A 27472-nucleotide genomic window follows, 5' to 3' on the forward strand; every position below is an offset into this window, starting at 1 on the left:
GTCACCCAGGTAGTGAGCATAGTATCCAATAGGTAGTTTTCAACCTTTGCTCCCCTCCTTCTCTCTTGGCGCTAGTAGTTCCCAGTCTCTGCTGTTCCCATCTTTTATTTTTTGAGACAGAGTCTGTCACCCAGGCTGGAGTGCAGTGGCACAGTGGTGCAATCTCGGCTCACTGCAACCTCCACCTCCCGGGTTCAAGTGATTCCCCTGCCTCAGCCTGCCGAGTAGCTGGGATTATAGGCACCTGCCACCACGCCTGGCTAATTTTCTGTATTTTTAGTAGAGATGGGGTTTCACCATATTAGCCAGGATGGTCTCGATCTTCTGACCTCGTGATCTGCCCGCCTTGGCCTCCCAAAGTGCTGGGATTACAGGCATGAGCCACTGCACCTGGCCTGTTCCCATCTTTATGTACATGTGTAGCCACTGTTTAGGTCCCAGTTTTTAAAATTTTTTTTGAGACAGGATTTTGCTCTGTCACCTAGGATAGAGAGCAGTTGTGCGATCTCGGCTCACTGCAACCTCCTCTTCTCAGGTTCAAGTGATTCTTGTGCCTCAGCCATCAGAGTAGCTGGGATTACGGGCATGCACCACCATGCCTGGCTAATTCTTGTATTTTTAATAGAGACGAGATTTAACCATGTTGCCCAGGCTGGACTCAAACTCCTGGCCTCATTTGATCTGCCCACCTTGGCCTCCTAAAAGTGCTGAGATTACAAGAGTGAGCCACCACGCCCAGCCTAGCTCCCACTTACAAGAGAACATAGGTGATTCCAAACTTTGTAATCTTAGGATAAGTCCTACTTAGTCATAATGTATAATCCTTTTTCTACGTTGCTGGATTTGGTTTACTAGTAATTTGTTGAAGATTTTTTCCATTTGTATTCCCAAGAGATTATTGGTCTTCTATTTGCTTTTCTTGTGACATCTTTGTCTGGTTTTGGTATCAGAGTATTAAGAGTGACCTCATAAAATTGAGGACACTCTTCTCAATTGAGGAGTATTTTCTTCTCTTCTATTTTTGAGGAGACTCTATGAAATAGTGGTGTTAATTCCTTACCATCTGGCTTACCATCTGGTCCTGGGCTTTTCCCTGTGGGGAGTTTTAAAAGGATTATTCCAACCTCTTTACTTGTATATTTCATTAATACAGAAATTGACAAAATTTGTTATTGATTTCTGATTTTATTCCAACGTGGTCAGAGAACATATGTAGTATGATTTCAATTCTTTTAAATTTACTGAGACCTATTTTATGGCCTAGCATGTGATCTACCCCAGAGAATGTTCCAGGTGCACTTCAGAAGGATGTGTATCTTGCTGCTGTTGGGTGGAGTGCCTTGTAGATATTTGTCAAGTTTAGTTGGTTTATAGTGTTTTCTATTTTCTTGTTGATCTTCTGCCTAGTTTCTCTAGCTATTACTGAAATGGAGTTTTGAGGGTTCTGACTAATTGTAGTTAAATTGCCTGTTTCTTTCTTCAGTTCTCTCAGTTTTTATGTCATGTATCTTTAGGCTGTGTTGCTAGGTACATATGTTTGTAATTGTCATATTTTCCTAATGGACTGATCCTTTTATCAATATAAAATGTCCTTGACATACAGGTGGCCAGACACATATGAAAAAATGTTAATCATCACTAATCATCAGAGAAATGCAAATCAAAATTACAACAAGATATCATCTCATGCCAGTCAGAATAGCTATTACTAAAAAGTCAAAAAATAACACATGCTGAAGAGGCTGTGGAAAAAAAGAGAATGCTTATACACTGCTGGCAGGAATGTAAATTGGTTGAGCTACTGTGGAAAGAAGTTTGAGATTTCTCAAAGAATTTAAAATGGAGCAGCCAGGCACGGTGGCTCACGCCTGTAATCCCAGCACTTTGGGAGGCTGAGGCAGGCGGATCGCCCGAGGTCTGGAGTTCAAGACCAGCCTAGCCAATATGGTGAAACCGTCTCTGCTAAAAATACAAAAATTAGCTGGGCGTGGTGGCACACGCTTGTAGTCCCAGCTACTTGGGAGGCTGAGGCAGGAGAATCACTTAAACCCAAGAGGCAGAGGTTGCAGTGAGCACAGATCACGCCCACCGCACTCCAGCCTGGGTGACAGAGCGAGACTCCATCAAACAAACAAACAGAGCTACTATTCAACGTAGCCTCCCATTACTGGGTATATATCCAAAAGAAAACAATTCATTCTACCAGAAAGACACACGCACCTATATATTTATCACAGTGCTATTCACAATAGCAAAGACATGGAATCAACCTAGGTGCCCATCAGCAGTGGACTGGATAAAGAAAATGTAGTACATATACACCACGGAATACTATGCAGCCAGAAAAAAGAATGAAATCATGTCCTTTGCAATAACATGGATGCAGGTGGAGGCCATTATCCTAAGTGAAACAACACAGGAACAGAAAACGGAGACCAAACATTAGATACACATGGACACAAAAACAGCAACAAGAGACACTAAAGACTACAAGAGGGAGACGGGAGGGAGGGGAGCAAGGATTGGAAAGCTAACTATTGGGTACTATGCTCACTACTTGGGTAATGGGATCTGTTCCCCAACCTCAGGACCCATGTAACAAACATGCACATGTACCTCCAGAATCTAAAATAAAAGTTGGAACTATTTTTAAAAAGTCCTTCTTTGTCTGTAGAAACAATCTTTTTCTTAAAGCCTATGTTGTTTAATATTAGTATAGCCATTCCAGTTCTCTGAGTTACTGTTTGCAAAGTATATCTTTTTCCATCATTTTACTTTCAACCTATTTGTGTTTTTTAATCTAAAGTGTGTTTTGCCAGGTGCATTGACTGATGCCTGTAATCCCAGCTAGTCAGGGGAGACTGAGGCAGGAGGATTGCCTGAGGCCAGGAGTTCAAGATCAGCTTGGGAAACAAAGTACGACCCTATCTCTAAAAAAAATAAAAATAAAATTAAAAAAAAATTTGTTTTGGAGAGATATTTGCACTCCCATGTTTCCTGCAGCCTTGTTTACAATAGCCAAGATTTGGAAGCAACGTAAGTGTCCATCAGCAGATGAATGGATAAAGAAAATATGTTGCTTACACACCATGGAGTACTGTTCAGCCATAAAGCGTGAGATCCTGTCACTTCCAACAACATGGATGGAACTGGAGATCATTATGTGAAGTGAAATTAGCCAGGCAAGTTTTGAAGAAAGCCAGGCCCTATCTCTAAAAAAATTGCCAAGTATGGTGGCAGGTGCCTATAGTTCCAGCTACTTGGGTGGCTGAGGTGGGAAGATTACTTGAAACCAGAAGTTTGAGGCTGCAGTGAGCTATCATTACACCACTAGACTCCAAACTAAGCAACAGAGCAAGATTCTGTCTCTAAATAATAAAAATAAAATGAAGTGTTTTTTGTAGATAGCATATAGTTGGATCATGATTTTTTAAAAAATCAATTTGCCAGTCTCTACCTTCTCATAGAGTACTTAATTCATTCGCATTTAATGAAATTACTGATAAGGCAGGATTTAGCTACCATTTTACTGTGGTTTCCTACGCCTCTTGCCTTTTTTTCTCCTCTATTTTTCATTACTTCCTTCTCTTTTCTGAAATATATATTTTCTAGTGTAACATTTCCATTTCTTGTCATTTTTTACTATGTATTTAAAATTATTTTCTTAGTGGCTGGTGTGTCTCAAGGTGGACTCTTTGAGTCTTTCCTACTTAGAATTTGTTGAGCTTCTTGGATTCACTTTAATGTTTTTCCTCAAAGTGGGAAAGGTTTTGGCCACTATTTCTTCCAATATATTTTTTATCCCCTTCCCTCTCTCTCACTTCTCCATTCTAGGACTTCTATTTTGTGTATGTTGGTATGTTTGATGGTGTCTGAAAGGTCTCAAGCACTGATCATTTTTCTTTGCTGTTTTTTTTTTTCTGTTCCTCAGACTGGATAATTGCAAATGGCTTCTAATTCACTGATTCCTTCTTTTACCAGTTCAAACCTATTTTTAAACTTTTCAAGTAAATTTTTCGTTTGTATTTTTGTACTTTGCAACTCCAAAATTTCTACTTGGTTCTATTTTATAAACTTCCTTCCCTTCCTTCCTTCCTTTCTTTCCTTACTTTCTCTCTTTTTTTCTTTTTCTTTCTTTTTCTGGGTTGCTGGTAAAAGGATGAGTTAGACTCCCTTCTTCTCTTGCCATGTGATGCCTTGTGCCATGCTATGAGGCAGCAAGAAGGCCCTCACCAGATATGGCCCCTTGATATTGGACTTTTCATCCTCCAGAACCATGAGCCGAATACACTTCTCTGTAGCATTCTGTTACGGCAATACAAAATAGACTAAGATATGGAGGGATGCCTTGGGGAAAACACCTTTAAAATATTACTACACCTCTGTGCTATGGGAGAACTTAAGGTTAAGGAGAAGGACAGCAAGTGGGACCAGTCTTTAAGAGAAGTTCTCCAAAGGCTTTGGACCTGTCCACTCTCAGGCGCCTAAGTAGCTGCCTGCCTGGGTCCATGTCTGCTTGCCCCCTGCACCGTGCCCATGCGATCTCTTCTGAGTCCACTGGGAATGTGTCATGCTGCATTTGAAACCTGTTCGGAGCGGGGTGCCAGGGCTTCTGGGCCTCTGGCATGGACACCTTTCCTGTGCCAGAGGTGTATTTAGGAAGTGGAAGCGGCCACAGAAGGCAGGCCAACCCACACAAAGTAAAGATGTTCAAAGCATTCAGCCTTATTGCACAAGAAGTTACAAGTTAATAACAATGTGCACTAATGAAACTCTTTCTATCCACAAGACTAAGCACCTGAGGTGTGTGAGGTTTATAGGTATTTAAAAACCTGGCCTTGGTGAAATGCTTTGCAAGAACTCGATACACAAGACATGTAAGAAAAGATGGGCTGGGACTTTGGCAGCTGAAATAGTCTCAGTGCTTCACTGAGCAGCTCATCAGTTTTGAAGGACAATCTGTTGGCTTATCTATCGGGTAACATCCTGGGGTCAGCAAATTACTGCCACATCTGGCCTGCTTTTATGTGGCCTATGAGCTAAGAACAGTTTTTGTATTTTTAAAAGCTGGAGAAAAAAACAAAAAGTATGAAAAAAAAAAACAAAGGCCCTATATGGTTTGCAAAGGCTAGCAGATTTATTATCCGACCTTTTACAGAAAGTCCGTCTACCCCTGAGTAACGGCATCATGGATTTATATTTACTTTATTATGTATTTATTTTTGAGACAGGGTCTCGCTCTTTGCTCAGGCTGGAGTACAGTGGTGTGAACATGGTTCACAGCAGCCTCACACCTCAGCCTCAAGTGATCCTCCCACCTCAGCCTCCACCATGCGCCACCACGCCCAGCTAATTATATGGTGAATTTAAATGACCAGTGATATCCTAGGACAGTCAGTACCTACAAGAACGAAAGGGCACAAAAACACTTGAAATATCATTACTTTACTTCAGTATTCCAGGCATTTTAAATATTCATACAATTGCCTTATTTCAGCAGTCATTTCCTCTCCAGTACAGATTTTGTGTCCAGGATCAGAGCCATGTATATCCCCAAATTTTCTCTATAGCACCCGCATGCTACATGGGACTCACTCCGGCGCCTGTGTCTTTGCTAGTAGAACCTCTCACCACGCCTGCAAGAGGGCTGGACCTCCCCTTGCTTGATGTAGCCTCCACTGTGAATGCAAACACACTTTGAAGCTTCAATCCCAGTACATTTCCAGCACTCTCAGGTGTTCCATGTATGTGGCAATCATCCCGCAGAGCTAGTGACACATCATGTCAGCTGGTACCTATGCCAGCACCTGCTCCACTACATCACACAGATGCTGAGGCACTTAAATGTTCTTGGTAAAATGGAGTTCATAATTGCCATAGGAGTTGAGTGCGGGGGCAGGGGACTTTCTCTCAATAATTAACACCCTTGGCCGGGTGTGGTGGCTCACGCCTGTAATCCCAGCACTCTGGGAGGCCGAGGCGGGTGGATCACGAGGTCAGGAGATCGAGACCATCCTGGCTAACACAGTGAAACCCCGTCTCTACTAAAAAATACAAAAAATGAGCCAGACGTGGTGATGGGCGCCTGTAGTCCCAGCTACTCGGGAGGCTGAGGCAGGAGAATGGCGTGAACCCGGGAGGCGGAGCTTGCAGTGAGCCGAGATCGTGCCACTGCACTCCAGCCTGAGTGACAGAGTGAGACTCCATCTCAAAAAAAAAAAAAAAAAATTAACACCCTTAATACATATTTAGCAGATTTATAATTTCATGTCTGTTTACATTTGTTGTCAAAGTTTCATAAACTATTTACGTAAATGAAAGCATGTTCCAGTTTCCAAATGCCGCTACGACAAGCAAACAGAGAAACTGCTTAGATAACACCTGCTTGCGTCATAAATACATGTGGCAACATCTGGTCATTCTTAAAGAAATGCTTGTGTTTCCAAAAAGAATTTTTTTTTTAAGTCATAAGCCTTATGCAATTCTTCCAAGGTAATAATGTGTTTGTCCTTCCTTCTCAAGTGTGGTTCAAGGCATCTCAAGGCATATTGCTGTCTGAGGTTCTGATTTCACTGGCCGGGCAGAGAGGGGAAGAGTGGGCACTAACATGTTTTAAAAGCTTCACAAGTCATTCGAGCATGTAGTCAGTGTTGAGAACCTTGGTACTAAAGGCTCTTGCATCTTCCTACTGTCACTTGTCCTCACCAAAAGCCCTTGAGGTAGTCCCTGGGTCAGGCAATGATCTCTTTCGTGGGCTAAGAAACTAAGGCACAGAGAGGTTAACAGGCTCCTCTGATACTGTGCAGTCAAATGACAGAACCATGATTGCAACTGACATTTCCAAATAAACAATGACTCCTCCCCCAGCAACGGGCAGCACTTACATGGACCAAAAGTATGAAGCCTGACTGCGAGCCAGGCATGACCTTCTGTGTCAAGGACATCATGGAAGGGAAAGGAACAGTTCTGAACCAATCATTCCACATGAACAGAAATAAATACATAAAGCCAGGCTTGGTGGTGTGCACCTGTAGTCTCAGCTACCCAGGAGGCTGAGACAGGAGGATCACTCAAGCCCAGAAATTCGAGGCTGCAGTGTGCTGACTGCAACTGCGGATAGCCACTGCGATCCAGCCTGGGCAACATAATGAGACCACGTCCTTGTAAAAAATAATAAAATTTAAAAAATTTTTAAAATATTTATAAACAAAATAAGTGCCTAAGATACTTATTGGAAGCCATATGAGGAATGAGGCATAACTTTTTCTTTTCTTAAAAGTCTTACTTCCCTCATATATATGCCATTGAACCAGGTTTCTCAGAAAATCCATCAAGATTCACAGACTTCCTGACATCTGAATTCTTAGCTCTGTTACTGTGAGGGCTAGAAAACTCGTGAATGTCTCTATAATTTGGGTCCAAAAGATAATTACAAACCTGTGTTAGCATGTGACAGCATTACAAAAACGCCCATGCTTTTTCTGTCACCCGCCCACCTAGACTTGCCAGGGACCCAGAACCCTACAGGTTCTAACTGGGTATACATCTTCCCAGGATCTGATCAGATCTCATTCCCTTCTCTGAATTTCCCAAATACCAACCCATCAGCTGCGTTGGGCCTCAAAGATTAACAATTACAACTGACTTTTATTTTGCTCTACAGGCAAACTTTTAAATCTGTATTCTGGGTAATGCCCAGGACGTTTATTTTGTAATTTCAAATTTCCATGAGAGCCAATTCACCTGGGACCTTCTCCATTTCACCCCAAGGTAACACCCTCACATCCTATCAACTATTGCTGCACCTAAGAAATAATTTCTATCATTATTGCCTTTTTCATTGTAAGTTCTCACATCTCATCATGTTCAAGGAGGCAATGATTTTCTCCTCTTTTGTAAAAGTCTCACCTGACTGCAGAAATGTTTTCTTGAGCCAAGCAGAAACGAGGAATGGAGCACACATAGCCATGAAGAAAGAACACAGCACGTTCTGGTGGGGAGGGCAGTTTTCAATGGGTTGCTGTGATTTCCAGGACACTCTAGGAAGGGCCTGTCTACTCAGCTTACACTGAACACAAATGACATCTTGTTCTCCCTACTGCTAGTGATGTGGCCTCCTGAAAAGCCTATAAAGTATTAGTTAATCCAGTAAGTGGAAGCCACTTCTAACAGTACACATTTGTAGAGACTTACAAGACGCTGTGTGGAGCTGAAACCACTTCTTTCCCAGTTTAGAAGACTTTCCCATTCAGGCAGGACCTATACTCTCACATATACTCCCCTGATGCCTACAGGCACAGGAACTCACATCCCTCCTGGAAGGAAACCTGTCCCTCTAGCTACTGCAGAAAGTGCTTGGGGCATAAAAAGAACAAAAAGGGGGAAAGCAACCTTTGTCTGGGGCAGGGCCACTGGGGAGTGGAATTTTACTGACTCCTGATCCTCAGAGAGGTTTTTACAAAGGTTTTAAAAAAAAAAAGGAACTAGGCAAAACTGCATTTAGAATTTTGGTCAAAAGAAAATTGAGAAAATTGAATCATCATATTTTCAAAGATCTACCATATTCAACCTATTAAGTAAAGCAATATATCATGTTTTTTTTCTCTCTCATGCTTATTTGATGCTTACAGGTTCAGGGCAGACTTGCCACTTTGTTTCTAAAACATGCAGAGAGCAGACTTAGGGCAGCATATGCTGTTCTGGGGCCCAACCCACACAAACCCTGACAGGTGACTGACCAAACGCCATCAGGAAGGTGATGCGGGAAACCACCTTCACCGAGAGGCCAGTGCACAAAACAAAACTAAGGACTGTTGGTGCATGCTTGTCCAGAGCTGAGTGGCAGAGCGTTACGGAAGGGATGGGCGGGGAACACACAGGCAACCTCCAATATGCTCTAACGTCCAATCCACAGTCCAGAGCAGTGGGGCTGCAGCCGGGCATGGAGCTAAGGCACTAGGGCTGCAGTGGGTGGGAGGCACCGACCAGAGGTCCCAGTGCCCTGCCATTCCCGGGGAGAGGGGAAGGAGCTCTGCTCACAAGGCTGCCTTTGTGTACCAAAGTTGTTTTCAAATGTCTCAACAGCATTGCTGAGTGCTCCACCTGGGAAGCCCCCTGAGCAACCCTGTCTTCGGGAGCTGCATCCTCTGCTCACGTGCCTTCTTCCATCTCATCTTTGCGAGTGGCCTTTCTTTCCCCTGCTGTGGGCTGGATAAAGAGCAATCCAGTCATTTCACCGTTCCCTGGAGCAGGACCCCGTGCTTTTTCCAAGGCAGCAGGGAGCGCCCCTCCATCACAGCTTGGTGAAGGCAGCTGGCTGGGTCTGAGGTTGCTCCACATCTGGGGGCGGGAAGACACTGGAAATGGCTATGTCCACGATGCCCTGGCACAGTTCTGCATAGAGCTTCCTGGAATGTGTTTTAAAAAATATCATTGAGGATGTTCATCAAAGTGCAAGCAAAAAAAAATAAATGTTTTTTTGTTTTTGAGACAGGGTTTTACTCTGTCTCCCAAGTTGGCATGCAGTGGCGCAATCATGGTACATACACCACAGCCTCAAATTCCCAGGCTCAAGGGAGCCTCCCACCTTAGCCTCGCAAGTAGCTGGCACTATAGGTGTGCACCACTGTGCCCAGCTAATTTCAAAATTTTTTGTAGAGACAGGGTCTTGCTGTGTTGCCCAGGCTGCTCTTGAACTCCTGAGCTCAAGCAACCCTCTCACCTCGGCCTCCCAAAGTGCTGGGATTACAGGCATGAGCCACTGTGCCTGGCAGTTTTTCTTGTTTTTGTTTTTTTACCAAAATCTGCCCTAGAAATTCTATTTTGTGACCACATTTCTTAAACTGGTTGCCACTCAGCCAGAGAGAAAGGTCGGGTTACCCACAAAGGGAAGCCCATCAGACTAACAGCGGATCTCTCGGCAGAAACTCTATAAGCCAGAAGAGAGTGGGGGCCAATATTCCACATTCTTAAAGAAAAGAATTTTCAACCCAGATTTTCATATTCAGCCAAACTAAGCTTCATAAGTGAAGGAGAAATAAAATCCTTTACAGACAAGCAAATGCTGAGAGATTTTGTTACCACCAGGCCTGCCTTACAAGAGCTCCTGAAGGAAGCACTAAACATGGAAAGGAACAACCAGTACCAGCCACTGCAAAAACATGCCAAACTGTAAAGACCATCGATACTAGGAACAAACTGCATCAACTAATGAGCAAAATAACCAGCTAACATCATAATGATAGGATCAAATTCACACATAACAATATTAACCTTAAATGTAAATGGGCTAAATGCTCCAATTAAAAGACACAGACTGGCAAATTGGATAACGAGTCAAGACCCATCAGTTTGCTGTATTCAGGAGACCCATCTCACGTGCAGAGACACACATAGGCTCAAAATAAAGGGATGGAGGAAGATCTACCAAGCAAATGGAAAACAAAAAAAAGCAGGGGTTGCAGTTCTAGTCTCTGATAAAACAGAGTTTAAACCATCAAAGATCAAAAGAGACAAAGAAGCCCATTACATAACGGTAAAGTGATCAATTCAACAATAAGAGCTAACTATCCTGAATATATATCCACCCAATACAGCAGCACACAGATTCATAAAGTAAGTCCTTACAGACCCACAAAGAGACTTAGACTCCCACACAATAATAACAGATTTTGACACCCCACTGTTAACATTAGATAGATCAATAAGACAGTTAACAAGGATATTCAGGAATTGAACTCAGCTCTGCACCAAGCAGACCTAATAGACATCTACAAAACTCTCCACCCCAAATTAACAGAATATACATTCTTCTCAGCACCACATTGCACTTATTCCAAAATTGACCACATAATTGGAAGTAAACTGACCACATAATTGGAAGTAAAGCACTCCTCAGCAAATGTAAAAGAACAGAAATTGGCCAGGTGCGGTGGCTCACGCCTGTAATCCCAGCACTTTGGGAGGCCGAGGCAGGTGGATCACGAGGTCAGGAGATTGAGACCATCCTGGCTAACACGGTGAAACTCCGTCTCTACTAAAAATACAAAAATTAGCCGGGTGTGGTGGCGGGCACCTGTAGTCCCAGCTATTTGGGAGGCTGAGGCAGGAGAATGGCGTGAACTTGGGAGGCGGAGCTTGCAGTGAGCCGAGATTGTGACACTGCACTCCAGCCTGGGTGACAGAGTGAGACTCCATCTCAAAACAAAATAAAAAATAAAAAAATAACAGAAACTGTAACAAACTGTCTCTCAGACCACAGTGCAATCAAACTAGAACTCAGGATTAAGAAACTCACTCAAAACCACTCAACTACATGTAAACTGAAAAACCTGCTCTTGAAGTGACTATTGGGTACATAACGAAATGAAGGCAGAAATAAAGATGTTCTTTGAAACCAATGAGAACAAAGACACAACATACCAGAATCTCTGGGACACATTTAAAGCAGTGTGTAGAGGGAAATTTATAGTACTAAATGCCCACAAGAGAAAGCAGGAAAGATCTAAAATTGACACCCTAACATCACAATTAAAAGAACTAGAGAAGCAAGAGCAAACACATTCAAAACCTAGCAGAAGGCAAGAAATAACTAAGATCAGAGCAGAACTGAAGGAGATAGAGACACAAAAAACCCTTCAAAAAATCAATGAATCCAGGAGCTGCTTTTTTGAAAAGATCAACAAAATTGATAGACCGCTAGCAAGACTAATAAGCAAGAAAAGAGGGAAGAATCGAATAGACGCAATAAAAAATGATAAAGGGGATATCACCACCGATCCCACAGAAATACAAACTACCATCACAGAATACTATAAACATCTCTATGGAAATAAATTAGAAAACTTAGAAGAAATGGATAAATTCCTGGACACATACACCCTCCCAAAACTAAACCAGGAAGAAGTTGAATCCCTGAATAGACCAAAAACAGGCTCTGAAATTGAGGCAATAATTACTAGCCTGCCAACCAAAAAAAGTCCAGGACCAGACAGATTCACAGTCGAATTCTCCTGGAGGTACAAAGAGGAGTTGGTACCATTCCTTCTGAAACTATTCCAATCAATAGAAAAAGAGGGAATCCTCCCTAACTCATTTTATGAGGCCAGCATCATCCTGATACCAAAGCGTGGCAGAGACACAACAAAAAAAGAGAATTTTAGACCAATATCCCTGATGAACAGTGATGCAAAAATCCTCAATAAAATACTGGCAAACCGAATCCCACAGCACATCAAAAAGCTTATCCACCATGACCAAGTTGGCTTCATTCCTGGGATGCAAGGCTGGTTCAACATATGCAAATCAATAAACGTAATCCAGCATATAAACAGAACCAAAGACAAAAACCACATGATTATCTCAAAAGATGCAGAAAAGGCCTTTGACAAAATTCAACAGCCCTTCATGCTAAAAACTCTCAATAAACTAGGTATTGATGGGATGTATCTCAAAATAATAAGAGCTATTTATGACAAACCAATATCATACAGAATGGGCAAAAACTGGAATCATTCCCTTTGAAAACTGGCACAAGACAGGGATGCCCTCTCTCACCACTCCTATTCAACATAGTGTTGGAAGATCTGTCCAGGGCAATCAGGCAGGAGAAAGAAATAAAGGGTATTCAATTAGGAAAAGAGGACGTCAAATTGTCCCTGTTTGCCAATGACATGATTGTATATTTAGAAAACCTCACCGTCTCAGCCCAAAATCTCCTTAAGCTGATAAGCAACTTCAGCAAAGTCTCAGGATACAAAATCAATGTGCAAAAATCACAAGCATTCCTATACATCAATAACAGACAAACAGAGAGCCAAATCATGTGTGAACTCCCATTCACAATTGCTTCAAAGAGAATAAAACACCTAGGAATCCAACTTACAAGGGATGTAAAGGACCTCTTCAAGGAGAAATACAAACCACTGCTCAATGAAATAAAAGAGGACACAAACAAATGGAAGAACATACCATGCTCATGGATAGGAAGAATCAGTATCGTGAAAATGGCCATACTGCCCAAGGTAATTTATAGATTCAATGCCATCCCCATCAAGCTACCAATGACTTTCTTCACAGAATTGGAAAAAACTACTTTAAAGTTCATATGGAACCAAAAAAGATCCCGCATTGCCAAGACAATCCTAAGCCAAAAGAACAAAGCTGGAGACATCACGCTACCTGACTTCAAACTGTACTACAAGGCTACAGTTACCAAAACAGCATGGTACTGGTACCAAAACAGAGATATAGACCAATGGAACAGAACAGAGCCCTCAGAAATAATACCACACATCTATAGCCATCTGATCTTTGACAAACCTGACAAAAACAAGACATGGGGAAAGGATTCCCTATTTAATAAACGGTGCTGGGAAAACTGGCTAGCCATATGTAGAAAGCTGAAACTGGATCCCTTCTTTACACGTTATACAAAAATTAATTCAAGATGGATTAAAGACTTAAATGTTAGACCTAAAACCATAAAAACCCTAGAAGAAAACTGAGGCAATACCATTCATGACATAGGCACGAGCAAGGACTTCATGACTAAAACACCAAAAGCAATGGCAACAAAAGCCAAAATTGACGAATGGGATCTAATTGAACTAAAAAGCTTCTGCACAGCAAAAGAAACTACCATCAGAGCGAACAGGCAACCTACAGAATGGGAGAAAAATTTTACAATCTACCCATCTGACAAAGGGCTAATATCCAGAATCTAGAAAGAACTTAAACAAATTTACAAGAAAAAATCAAACAACCCCATTGAAAAGTGGGCAAAGGATATGAATAGACACTTCTCAAAAGAAGACATTTATGCAGCCAACAGACACATGAAAAAATGTTCATCATCACTGGCCATGAGAGAAATGCAAATCAAAACCACAATGAGATACCATCTCACACCAGTTAGAATGGCGATCATTAAAAAGTCAGGAAACAACAGGTGCTGGAGAGGATGTGGAGAAATGGAAACACTTTTACACTGTTGGTGGGATTGTAAACTAGTTCAACCATTGTGGAAGACAGTGTGGCAATTCCTCAAGGATCTAGAACTAGAAATACCATTTGACCCAGCCATCCCATTACTGGGTATATACCCAAAGGATTATAAATCATGCTGCTATAAAGACACATGCACACGTATGTTTATTGCGGCACTATTCACAATAGCAAAGACTTGGAACCAACCCAAATGTCCATCAGTGACAGACTAGATTAAGAAAATGTGGCACATATACACCATGGAATACTATGCAGCCATAAAAAAAGATGAGTTCATGGATGAAGCTGGAAACCATCATTCTGAGCAAACTATCACAAGGACGGAAAACCAAACACCGCATGTTCTCACTCATAGGTGGGAATTGAATAATGAGAATACTTGGACACAGGATGGGGAACATCACATAATGGGGCCCATTGTGGGGTGGGGGGAGGGGGGAGGGATAGCATTAGGAGATATACCTAATGTAAATGATGAGTTAATGGATGCAGCACACCAACATGGCACATGTATACATATGTAACAAACCTGCACATTGTGTACATGTACCCTAGAACTTAAAGTATAATAATAATAATAATCAGAAGTCAAAAATAAAATAAAATAAAATAAAACTGGTTACCACTCTATATACAAATGCTTCAGAAGGTTTTGCATGAAGATAATGCATTCCCTTGGCAAATATTTATGGAAGGCCTTGCAGGTGAACAAGACAGACACCTGGTGAGGAAGGCAGGCGATTTCAAGAGCGTGTAAGAGCCATCTTGCATTACACGGAGGGGCACCCAGGAAAAGGACCAACTCAGCATAATTGAAGGGACACTGGAAAAGACTCCCCAGTGACAGGGGAAGACTCCCCGGTGACAGGGGAAGACTCTCCAGTGGCAGCTAAGCAAAGACCCAGGGATGAATAGAAGGCGGACAGAATGGATGACAGGGTAGAAATAAAGAAGAAGGGGTTCACACACACACACGCAGTTTCTTCTGATGAGTCAGTCTGATGACAGAGTAATGAGGGAAACTGCAAAGGCTCTGGCTAGAGAAAATCAGAGCTAGGACTGTTCAGGGAAAGCTTCCTCAAGATGTTGTTTCGGTAAAGAAGCAGCCAGCCATGGTGAGGCTGGTGGCGGTGGTAATGGTGGTGGGGATTCCACACACAGGTAACAGAAAGCACAAAGGCCCACTGCAGATAAGAGCAATCAAGGGAAATGTGACTTGGGATGAAGCTGGAGAGGTGGGTAAGGCAGTGGCCTTGCAGATAGAGGGAGGAATCTGGTTTGTGTCCCAGGTGCAATGGGAAGTCTGGAGAATGGCATGGTCTGGTGTCCGCTTTACACACTGGCTGCTCTGGGAGGATGAATTTCACTGGGGCTAGAGCAGAAATGCACCCCAGTTAGGAGGCTCTATGCCAAAGCCTTCACTATGGTGGAAGATGACCTATGCAGGGGTGACAGTGCAAATGGAGGGCAAAGGGCTCTGGAGGCTAGAGGCAGAACTCACAGGGCCCTGATGGGCAGGACTTGAGGGGAAGGGAAGGCAGAGGCAGGATCATTGTCAGGTTCAAGCTTAGTCTCTGTGGGGAGCGGGGGGTGGCGACCGACTGAGATGGGCAAGTCTGGGAGGTAGACAGGGGGACATTCTGGCAGGGAAGGCAGGTGCAGATACTAGTCTGTATCTCTGGGCTGTGATGTAATTTGGTAATTTCAAAATCATGACGCTGGCTGAGATCACATACAGAGAGAGGAGACAAACACCCAGGCCTAAGATCAGAGGCACTGGATGAGGAAGACGGAGCCCAGCTTGCCCACACCTCCCCAGGCAAGCCTGCCTAGTACCACGTGCCCATCCACGACAGGAAAGCAGCTCAGCGAGTGCTGTCAGCTGCCTCGAATGCTGCTGACAGGTCCAAGGGGGTGGGAACAGAAAGAGGCTGCTGGAGGTGGCAATAAGGACTTGGCTGGGGACTTGCAAAGAACAGCTTCTGTGGGGCAATCAGGATGGGAGCCAGCCTGGAATGGATGGGAGCATGGATGGGAACAGAGGAAGAGAAGACAGCTTGTGCAGAGGCTGCTCTCCACAAGCTTGGCTGTGAAGGGAACCGGAGAAGGTGTGATTGCTGGAACAGGATGTGCCATCAGGGGAGGACATCTTTTGGAATAGTTGGGAAAATCTGCTGGGACTGCATATGCTGATGAGAACTAGGCATCAGAGAGGGAAAAAGGTGACAATGTAAATGAGCCAGTTAAGAGGACAGGATCAGGAGGAGGGTAAGGTCTAGAGCACCATGGAGGGACAAACCCCTGATAGAAAGGACAGCGGGTAAAACTGGGCACACCACTGTCGATTTGGCGAGGGAAGGTGCGGAGCCCTGCCTTCTTCCGCCCTTAGCCCATCTAACTCGCATTTCGCCTTCAGATCTCAGTTCCAACATTACTTCCCGTCATCGGCCCTTGGCTCAGTTACGTTACCTTTCAGCATCTTTTGTTCTCCATTAAAGCACCTGTTCCCGTTTGTAATTGACATCTGCCTGGTCTCTGTCTGCCCACAGGGGCCTGTGTCTCTCTTTGCCCCCACTGTGAACCCATGCCTCGTACAGAGCCTGGCCAGGTAGGCAGCACCTAATAAGCACTTCTCAGCTGCAGAGACTGATGAACAAGATGGAATCATGCCTGTCGCAACCATCAGGCAATGGTAAAGGCCTAGCTTCTACATAAAGAACAACTTGTGTGTTGATGCTGCCCCTTGCAAGTACAGGACTCTCTCTTAAACATTTTGAAAAATCACTCAATTTCTTCAAGATGTAGATGGGAACCATGAAAGGGTCTTGACATGATGAAAGTGGATCATGAAAGAAGAACCCTCAGCACAAGAGAATTGAGTCCAAGTGACTTTCCCTGAAACGTAAGGCCCTCCACAGAAGGTCCTCTCTTACCTTCCTTCCTCCTTAATGACTCCACGTCACTCATACTACAGCCAGGCTTCTCCCGAGAGGAGCAGAAGTTCCAGAGAGCAGGTTCTCAGGAGCTTCTGTTCCTCTAGGCATCTCCCAGACCTGCAGAGCCCGAGACAGGGCGAGACCCACAGGACACTGCACCTCTTTCGGAAGACTCTCCCCACCACCCTTTGGTGCAGCTGAATCCTCTTTTCTTGTACCCCAGCTCCAGACCCACCATGTCTAAGATACCTTCCCAGACTCCTTCCTGCCTCAGGAGCCCCTGAACTTCTGGGTTGCCACATCATAGGATCCTGCTCACTCAGCTTGTCACACGGGTCTCTCTGGCGGTAAGGAGCTTTAACACTCCCATGGCATCTACCACCCACCTAAGCACAGGCTATTTGCTTACATTTTTTTTCTTTTGAGACAGTGTCTCTCTCTGTCACCCAGGTTGCAATGCAGTGGCACAATCATGGCTCATTGCAGCCTCAACCTGCCAGGCTCAAGTGATCCTCCCACCTTAGCCTCCCGAGCAGCTGGGACTATAGGCACACAGCACCATGCCTGACTAATTTCTGTATTTTTTGTAGAGATGGGGTTTTGCCATGTTGCCCAGGCTGGTCTTGAACTCCTGGGCTCAGACAATCTACCTGGCTTGGCCTCCCAAAGTGCTGGGATTACAGGCATGGGACACCACACTGGGCCTATCTGCTTACAATACACGGGGAAATGGGAAAGGAAATGACTCAGCAAAGCCGCCTGCCAGACAGAGTCCTCCCAAGGGTCTCCTATCAATGTGGCATCCTCCCTTACAGCAGTCAAAGTGTCTATACTTGTACCCAGACTATCCCAACGGCAGAACCAACTTCCCATTGTGAAAACACAATGACGTGCAGGCTTACTGAGCACACGCAGGGGCACCGTTGACTTCAATGAGCCACACCTTCAGCTCCTCATCCACCATGAAGTCAAAGCCGAAGAGCTGGAAGCTCTGGTAAGGGAGGTGCTTGGTGCTAATGGCAGGCTCCACGCTCAGGAGGCAGTTCCTATGAGGTGGGAGGGGAAATGCTCATTAGAACAGGGTGGTCAAAGCAGAAGGAAGACATGAGGTGTGCTTGAAAGATTTTATATGAGATGAATACAAATATCAGTTTTGACTTCATTCTCTCTTTCCCTTTTTTTTTTTTTTTGAGACGGAGTTTTGCTCTTCTTGCCCAGGCTGGAGTGCAATGGCATGATCTTGGCTCACTGCAACCTCTGCCTCCTGGGTTCAAGCGATTCTCCTGCCTCAGCCTCCCAAGCAGCTGGGATTACAGGCATGTGCCACCACATCTAGCTAATTTTGTATTTTTAGTAGAAACGGGGTTTCTCCATGTTGGTCAGGCTGGTCTCGAACTCCCAACCTCAGGTGATCCACCCGCCTCGGCCTCCCTAAGTGCTGGGATTACAGGCACGAGCCACCATGCCCGGCCTAATTTCTCTCTTTTCAACTTATTACCATTAGGTTATTCAAGAGAATGTTACTTATCAAGCATTTGTTAGAAAACTCTGCAACCACTCATGTTCTTCCAGGCAAAAGCCACTTTCCCATGTCTCAAGAAGCAGTAGAGTGCCGAGTCGCTGTGGCCTCTATAAATGAAGATTCCTCCAACAGCTGGGCTGCTGCCATGTTTGTTTATAACACATAAAACATTTCCATGTATTTTTGCCCTGTAAAGAATGGACTGCCCTTTGGTGAACGCCAGGATTTGCAAAAAAAACATGCTGACCTCATGATTTCGCTAGTTCTAGTTCTAATGGCAAATTATTGCTAATTAAAAGACTTAAGAGCTATGCAAGTTGAAACTAAATGTTGAAAAAAGAAGTATTATTAGCAACAACGAATGGAAAAATGGCACGATTTTAGTGACACAAAAAAGTTGAAAGTGAATCTCGGAAATATAATGAATCAACAAGTATATGAAGTCTCAGGTCAGGCCAAAATCTTGGACAAGTGATTGTTCAATGAGATAATTACATAAGGAACTTGTCATAACTCCTGGCACCTAGGAAGCATTTAATAAATGTTACTGTTATGAACAATTTTTCATCATATTTCATTATGATAACCATATATCTATTATTTAGGAATAATAAATACCTCTTACCTACAACTATCCCAGAAAACCTATGCCATTTCTGTTTTATAAAGATCTTCCCTGATTTTTCACCCAACTGAATGCTGGGGCAAAATATTTCTCTCAGTAAATTAAATGTACTACAATGACTCTAGGGGTACCAAAGATAACTGTCGTTCTACACAGCTGTGTATCTGGAAGGAAAAAGATACAGGGGTCGGCCTGGCGCAGTGGCTTATGCCTGTAATTCTACCACTTCGGGAGGCCGAGGGGGGGGGGTGGATCGCCTGAGGTCACGAGTTCGAGAGCAGCCTGACAACACGGCGAAGTCCCATCTCTACTAAAATTACAAAAATTAGCCAGGCATGGTGGCGGGTGCCTATAATCTCAGCTACTCAGGATGCTGAGGCAGGAGAATCACTTGAACATAGAGGGCAGAGGTTGCAGTGAGCCGAGATAGCGCCACTTCACTCCAGCCTGGGTAAAAGAGCAAAATTTCGTCTCCAAAACAAAACAAAACAAAAAAAGATACAGGGAACTGTTGTTCATGTGACTAAGACGTAGCTCTAGATGCAAGTTTTGACTCATGACTTTAATAAAGAACCGAGTCCTTTGTGAACTTGAAGCCAGGGTCAATCCTCCTGCCTTGGCCCCCTACAAACTTCAATCTCCTTTTCTTTTTTCCTAAAAAGAAAAGTATTTTAATAGATACATTTAAACCTTTAAAAACTATTTTGGTTTAAATGGTTCTTTTAAGATGACTCATTTAAAAACCAATTATAATAAAAATTTCTTCTCCCATTCATATTCAACCTGCATTGACAAGCACGTATCACATTAACCAAAAAAAAATACCTGTTCTACACAAGAATATCCTTAACTTTTGCTTTAATTAAAATATTCTTGGCCGGGCGAGGTGGCTCACACCTGTAATCCTAGCGTACTGGGAGGCCGAGGCAGTTGGATCACTCTAGGTCAGGAGTTTGAGACCAGCCTGGCCAACATGGTGAAACCCTGGCTCTCTGCTTTAAAAAAAAAAAAAAAAATTAGTTGACTGTGGTGGTGCATGCCTACAATTCCAGCAACCCAGCAACTCGGGAGGCTGAGGCAGGAGACTCACTTGAACATGGGAGACGGAGGTTGCAGTGAGCCGAGATCACACCTTTGCACTCCAGCCTGGGAAACAGAGCGAAACCCTCTCTCCAAAAAAAGCAGGAGACAGGGTCTCACTCTGCCACCCAGGCTGGAGTGCAGTGGCCCAATCATGGCTCATTGCAGTCAGCCCTAACCTCTCCGAGCTCAAGCGATCCTCCCAATTCAGCCTTCCAAGTAGCTGGGACTACAGGCACACCACCCCACACCCTACTACTTTTTTTGTATCTTGTAGAGGCAGAGTTTTGCCGTGTTGCCCAGGCTGGTCTTGAACTCCTGGGCTCAAGTGATCTGCCTGCCTCAGCCTCCCAAAGTGCTGGGATTACAGGCATGAGCCAATGTACTTAGCCTGTTTTAATTAGCATATTCTTTAAAATATTATAATTAAGTTAGATTTCAAAGTTGAATAGATGCTCATTGTAAAAAAAAGAGAGAGAGAAAATACTGAAATATAAAATGGAGGCCGGGTGCAGTGGCTCATGTCTGTAATCCCAGCACTTTGGGAGGCTGAGGCAGGCAGATTACTTGAGGTCAGGAGTTCAAAACCAGCCTGTCCAACACGGCGAAACAACGTCTCTACTAAAAATACAAAAAATTAGCATTGAGTGGTGGCACATGCCTGTAATCCCAGCTAGTCGGGAGGCTGAGGCAGGAGAATCAGTCAAACCCGGGAGGCGGAGGTTGCAGTGAGATGAGATCGTGCCACTACACTTCAGCCTGGGTGACGGACCAAGACTCCGTCTCAAAAAAATAAGACAAAATAAAATAAAATAAAATTGAAAGAAGTATTACATTCCAACATAAAGGAAAAACTGAGAATCAGAAGCCAAACTAATTTTGTTTGTCTTTTTTTGGCTGAAAGCTCAAGATTAATAATTCACTTTAAAGGATTTGTATCCATCATCAGAGACTTATACAGTGCATCTTTTTTTGGCTGGAGTGGGAAGTTAGGGGGAGGCTAGATGGAAAGAAAGCAAACCTGAGAGCTGCTGGGAGCATTTATAGCACCACAGCAGCCACACTCTGAACAGCACCGAACAATGCGGAGAGGGGGCCGCAAACTTCCAATGAAGCTTTTGCCTAAAATAGGAATTCTTTTCCCAGCGTACTTGATTTATCTGGTGTCAGAATTCCAACCACCTATACTCCCTGAAGAAATGGGACTCCAAGCCCTGTAATTATTCTACTGGGCTCTACGTGAGAATACGGTAAGGAAAAAGTCTCAGTCATTGTGACAGGGTAGCATTGACGTGGTGGATGGTAGAACAATGGGACAGAATGGAGATCCTAGGAAGAGACCCTCACATAAACGGCCACCTGATTGACTGACTGATTGATTGATTGATTTCTGAGATGGAATCTTGCTCTGTTGCGAGGCTGGAGTGCAGAGATATGATCTTGGCTCCCTGCAACCTCCACCTCCTGGGTTCAAGCAATTCTCCTACCTCAGCCTCCCAAGTAGCTGGGATTACAGGCGCACGCCACCATTCCTGGCTAATTTTTGTATTTTTAGTAGAGACAGGGTTTCACCATGTTGGCCAGGCTGGTCTTAAACTCCTGACCTTGTGATCCACCCGCCTTGGTCTCCCAAAGTGCTGGGATTATAGGTGTGAGCCACTATGCCCAGCCAGCCACCTGATTTGTAACAAAGACACAACACAATGCAGTGGGGAAAGGATAGTCTTACACACAAATGGCCCTGGGTTTATGGGATATCCTTGTGGAAAGACATGAAACTTGATATACAACTTCAGATAGATTATAAGTCTAAAATATAAGAGATAAAACCCAGATGTCTACCAACTACAGAAGGAATAAACTGAAATATTTACACAATGGAATATTATACAGTAATAAAAAGGATACACTACTGTTACGTGAAATAATATGGATGAATGCCACAGATATGACACTGGAAAAAGTTGAACATAAAACAATAAATATGGTATTCCATTTACATAAAGTGTAAGAACAAGCAAAATGAATCTAAGGTGATAAAAGTCAGAGAAGTGGCTGTCTTTGGCAGGGAATATATATATTTTATTATTATTATTATTTTTTTTTTTTTTTGAGAGGGAGTCTCGCTCTATCACCCAGGGTGGAGTGCAGTGGCCCAATCTTGGCTCACTGCAAGCTCTGCCTCCCGGGTTCAAGCCATTCTTCTGCCTCAGCCTCCCAAGTAGCTGGGACTACAGGCACCTGCCACCACACCTGGCTAATTTCTATATTTCTTAGTAGAGACAAGCTTTCACTGTATTAGCAAGGATGGTCTTGATCTCCTGATCTCATGATCCGCCAGCCTCGGCCTCCCAAAGTGCTGGGATTACAGGCATGAGCCCCCGGGGCTGGCCTGGCAGGGAATATATATTTTGAGGGAGTTCAAAGGAGTGTTCTGGGATGCTGTAAATGTTTTGTATTTTTATTTACATCACAGTTAGGTTGAGTATATGCATAACTGAAAACTCACCAAACTGTACACTTTGTGCATGTAACACCTCATTTAAAAAATCTTTACTAGATTTAGTAAACTGTAGTAAATGAACACTAATGCTAAAAAACTACTCCCAGGCATATTTAGAAATAAGACCAAGAGAAAAAAGAGACAATAGAAACAGACGTAAAAGTCAGGAGTTGGCAAACTTTTTATATAAAGGGCCAGACAGTAAATATTTTAGGTTTTACAGGATATGTACTGCCTCTGTTGCATATTCTCATTTTTACAATCTTTAATATACAAAAAAACATTCTTTGCCCACAGACCTTACAAAAACAAGCTATAGGCCAAATGCGGCCCATACACAGGGCATACTCTGGATTCCTCTGCCATGGGTAATCTGGATTTTGGAGTTATCAGATAAGGATGTTAAAGAATTGCCATTATCTTCAAGAAAATACGAGGCAAGTGGGAGAATTTCATAAGACAATTATCATATGAAAAAGAGAAACAAATGGAAATTTCAGAACTAAATAGCACCCTAAAATCAAGAACTCAATAGGCAAGTTTAACAGCAGCTTTTAAAAGCTTTTACCTTTTAAAAATTGTTAATAGGTTTTAATAGATAAAGAAAGGATTAGCAAACAAAGATGTCAGAAAAATGAGTACAACCATGGAGAGATAAAATGATACACAAATGTCATAAAAGTGGAGAAATAGTGAAAAGCACTAACAATCATGTAATCAGAGATCCAGAAGAAGAACAGAATGGAACAAAAGACACAATTGAAAATATAACGTCCATGAATATTCCAAAACTGGTAAAAGATACCAAGCCACAGTGCAAGAAGCACTATGAACGCAAAAGCAGGAATATGTACAAAGAAAACTACACACATCTCATAGTAAAATTTATAAAAACCAATGTAAAGGAATCTCAAAAATAGACAAAAGATACATTAGCAGCAATACTAAGATTTCACCTGACTTCTCAGCAGAAAAGATGGAAGCCACAATACAACGGTATGCACCCTTCAGAGTGGGAAAAGAAATTAACTGCTTATCTAGAAATCTATTTCCAGAGCAAATATCCTTAACAAAATAAAAACAAAATATATTTTTAGACAAATAATAACTAATTTATCACAGCAGACTTTACTTAAAAACTACTAAAAATTAGTTTTGTTTTTTTGTTTTTTTGTTTTTTGTTTTGAGACAGAGTCTCGCTCTGTAACCCAGGCTGGAGTGCAGTGGCGCAATCTCGGCTCACTGCAAGCTCCGCCTCTCGGGTTCATGCCATTCTCCTGCCTCAGCCTCCCGAGTAGCTGGGACCACCGGTGCCCGCCACCACGCCCAGCTAATTTTTTGCATTTTTAGTAGACACGGGGTTTCACCGTGTTAGCCAGGATGGTCTCGATCTCTTGACCTCGTGATCCACCCGCCTCGGCCTCCCAAAGTGCTGGGATTACAGGCGTGAGCCACCGCGCCCAGCCTACCATCCAGTATCTTTAAGCCTCTTCCCTGTGTCCCTTTGCCTTCCTTCTGGGATAGAAATAACCACTGTTTTGAATTTTATGTTTATCACTTCTTTGTTTTGCTTTACATGTTTACCATACATGGGTATTCAGCTAAATAAAACATTATTTAATTTTACTTGTTTTTTAAATTTATGTAAGTGAAATAAATTTGTATGCATCTTCTATATAGCTCGTATTTATTGCATTTTTTATTTTTGCTTAATATTATATTTGTATAAATCCAGTGAAAATACCCTTTAGGAAGACGGTGAAATAAACACATTCTCAGGTGACAGAAAACTAAGAGGATTTACCAGCAGAAAAACTGTTCTAAAAGAAATGCTTAAGAGAGAAACTCAGAACTTTAAAACTTAAGGAAGTATATGGGTAAATATAAAAACTCTAAAAGAAATGCTTAAGTCTGAAGGGAAATAATACCAGAGAGAATCTCAGAACTTCGCAACTGAAGGAAATACAAAAGTAGTATCTGGGTAAATATAAAATAATATTTTTCTCCTTTTATAAAGTGGGTTTCTTATAGACAGTATAGAGTTTGGTTTTATAGTTTAAAAATAATCCAACCTGATAATCTACCATACCTGTACAAATGTATATATATGTAACTGTTGATAGCAAAAATAATAACATTATGTGGTAGAGATTTCAATGTGTAGATATATACATATGATAACTATAACATAGAGGGCAAGAGTTAGTGAACTATGTTATAAGGCTTTTGCATTTTATTTGAAGTGGTAAATTATTAACTCTAAGAAGGCTGTGAAACAATTGATAGCTATATTGTAATTCCTAGAGCAAGCACACACACAAAAAAAAGACAGAGCCAAATACTCAACAGAAAAATTAAAATAAAACTCTAAAAATATTTCACATAATTAAAAAGAAGATGGGAAAAGGAGACACAAAAAACAAAAATAAAAACTACAATAAAGGAGGGGACAGACGACAAATAATAAGATGGCAGATGTGAGTCCAATACAATAATTACATTACATTTAAGTAGTATAAACACACCAATTAAATGACAGTGATTATCATATTTGATTAAAATTAAAATACAGGGCCAAGTGCCATAGCTCACGCCTGTAATCCCAGAACTTTGGAAGGCTGAGGTGGGTGGATCACCTGAGGTCAGGAGTTCAAGACCAGCCTGACCAATAGGGAGAAACCTCACCTCTACTAAAAATACAAAATTAGGCTGGGCGCGGTGGCTCATGCCTGTAATCCCAGCACTTTGGGAGGCCAAGGTGGGAGGATCACGAGGTCAGGAAATAGAGACCATCCTGGCTAACACGGTGAAAACTTGTCTCTACTAAAAATGCAAAAAATTAGCTGGGCACCTGGTGGCGGAAGCCTGTAGTCCCCGCTATTCAGAAGGCTGAGGCAGGAAAATGGCATGAACCTGGGAGGCAGAGCTTGCAGTGAGCAAAGATTGTGCCACTGCACTCCAGCCTGGGCGACAGAGCAAGACTCCGTCTCAAAAAAAAAAAAAAAAACACAACACAAAACAAAATTATCCGAGAATGGTGGCACATGCCCGTAATCCCGGCTACTCAGGAGGCTGAGGCAGGAGAATAGCTTGAACCTGGGAGGTAGAGGTTGCAGTGAGCCGTGATCATGCCATTGCACTCTAGTCTGGGCAACAATAGTGAAACTCCGTCTCAAATAATCAAAATAAAATAAAAATACAAAACCCAACTATACGCTGTCTACCAGAAAACTACTTTAAATATAGAATATAACACCTAGGGACAGTATAGAAGAGAATAGAATGAAAATAAAAGGATGGAAACATACTCAAAACATGGAAATATACTGTGGAAACATTAATCAAAAGAAAGCTAAATTGGTTATATAAAAATTAGGTAAATAAATAAGAAATACTGGCTGGGCATGTTGGCTCATGTCGGTAATCCTAGCACTTTGGGAGGCTGAGGTGTGTAGACTGCTTGAGCCCAGGAGTTCGAGACCAGTCTGGGCAACATAGTGAAACCCTGTCTGTACAAAAAAAATACAAAAATTAGCCAGGTATGAGAGCATGTGCCTGTAGTCCCAGCTGCTCAGGCTGAGGTGGGAGGATGGCTTGAGCCTGGGAAGTGGAGGTTGCAGTTCTCTGAGATCATGCCACTGAACTCCAGCCTGGGCAAGAGAGTCAGACCACCTCAAAAAAAAAAAAAAGAAAAAGAAAAAAAGAAAGAAAGGAAAGAAAATCACATAATGATAAATAAAAGAGTCAATTCCCAAAGAAGATATAATAATCCTAAATATACATGCATCTAATAACAGATCATCAAAAGACATGAAGCAAAAACAGACAAAACTGAAAGACATATACGAATCCATAATTATATATGGAGACTTCAGTGCCTCTCTTTTCAATAATAAATAGAACAAGCATCGCTTCTCAGCCTTTTGGCTAAGATCAAGAGTAATCAATAGAACAAGCAGACTAAGGCCAGGTGCAGTGGCTCATGTCTGTAATCCCAGCACTTTGAGAGGCCAAGATGGGAGAATTGCTTGGGCCCAGGAGTTCGAGACCAGCTTGGGCAACAGGGCAAAACCTTGTCTCTACAAAAAAATATAGAGAAATTAGGTGGATATGGCGGAATCTACCTGTAGTCCCAGCTACTTAAGCTTGAAGCCAGGAGGTTAAGGCTGCAGTGAACCATGTTTGTGCCCCTGCATTCCAGCCTGGGACGCAAAGTAAGACTTAGTCTCAAAAAATTTAAAAATAAAAAAGAACCCACTGCCCAACTATAGCCAAGTACACATTCTTTTAGTGCACATGGAACATTACTAAAAGACCTTCTGGGCTATGGAACAAATCTTAGCAACTTTTAAAGACGAAACCAGACAATGTCTCTTCCTGACCTAATATTTGGATATTAAACAAAAATTTCTAAATCACATGAATAAAAGATAAAATCATAAGGGAAATTAGAAAATATTTTCATAAAATGGAAATGAAAACATACCAAAACCTGTGGGATTCAGCGGATGCAAAATTTAGAGGGAACCTGAGACATGCTTTAATTTTTTTAAAAAAGAAATATTTCAACCAGCCTGACCAACATGGAGAAACCCCGTCTCTACTAAAAATACAAAATTAGCTGGGCATGGTGGCACATGCCTGTAATCCCAGCTACTCGGGAGACTGAGGCAGAAGAATCACTTGAACCCAGGAGGCAGAAGTTGCGGTGAGCTGACGTTGTGCCATTGCACTCCAGCCTGGGCAACAAGAGCAAAACTCCGTCTCAAAAAAAAAAAAAAAAAAAAAAAAAAAAAAAA

General features: G+C 42.6%; 1 protein-coding gene across 1 annotated transcript in view; it reads right to left on the reverse strand.

The window, feature by feature from the left end:
* Nucleotides 1-5193: 5193 nt before the first annotated feature.
* Nucleotides 5194-27472, reverse strand: part of TTL (tubulin tyrosine ligase) — a 44730-nt gene continuing 22451 nt past the window's right edge. Inside the window, exons 6-8 of the mRNA XM_025354837.1 lie at nt 17846-17989; nt 6236-9407; nt 5194-5925 (exon numbers count right to left, since the gene is read on the reverse strand). Coding sequence (XP_025210622.1) covers nt 9293-9407; nt 17846-17989 — 259 coding nt within the window. The 3' untranslated portion in view covers nt 5194-5925; nt 6236-9292. The remainder of the gene's footprint in view (nt 5926-6235; nt 9408-17845; nt 17990-27472) is intronic.

The sequence above is a fragment of the Theropithecus gelada genome, chromosome 13 (genome assembly GCF_003255815.1).
Source record: "Theropithecus gelada isolate Dixy chromosome 13, Tgel_1.0, whole genome shotgun sequence".
NCBI lineage: Eukaryota > Metazoa > Chordata > Mammalia > Primates > Cercopithecidae > Theropithecus > Theropithecus gelada.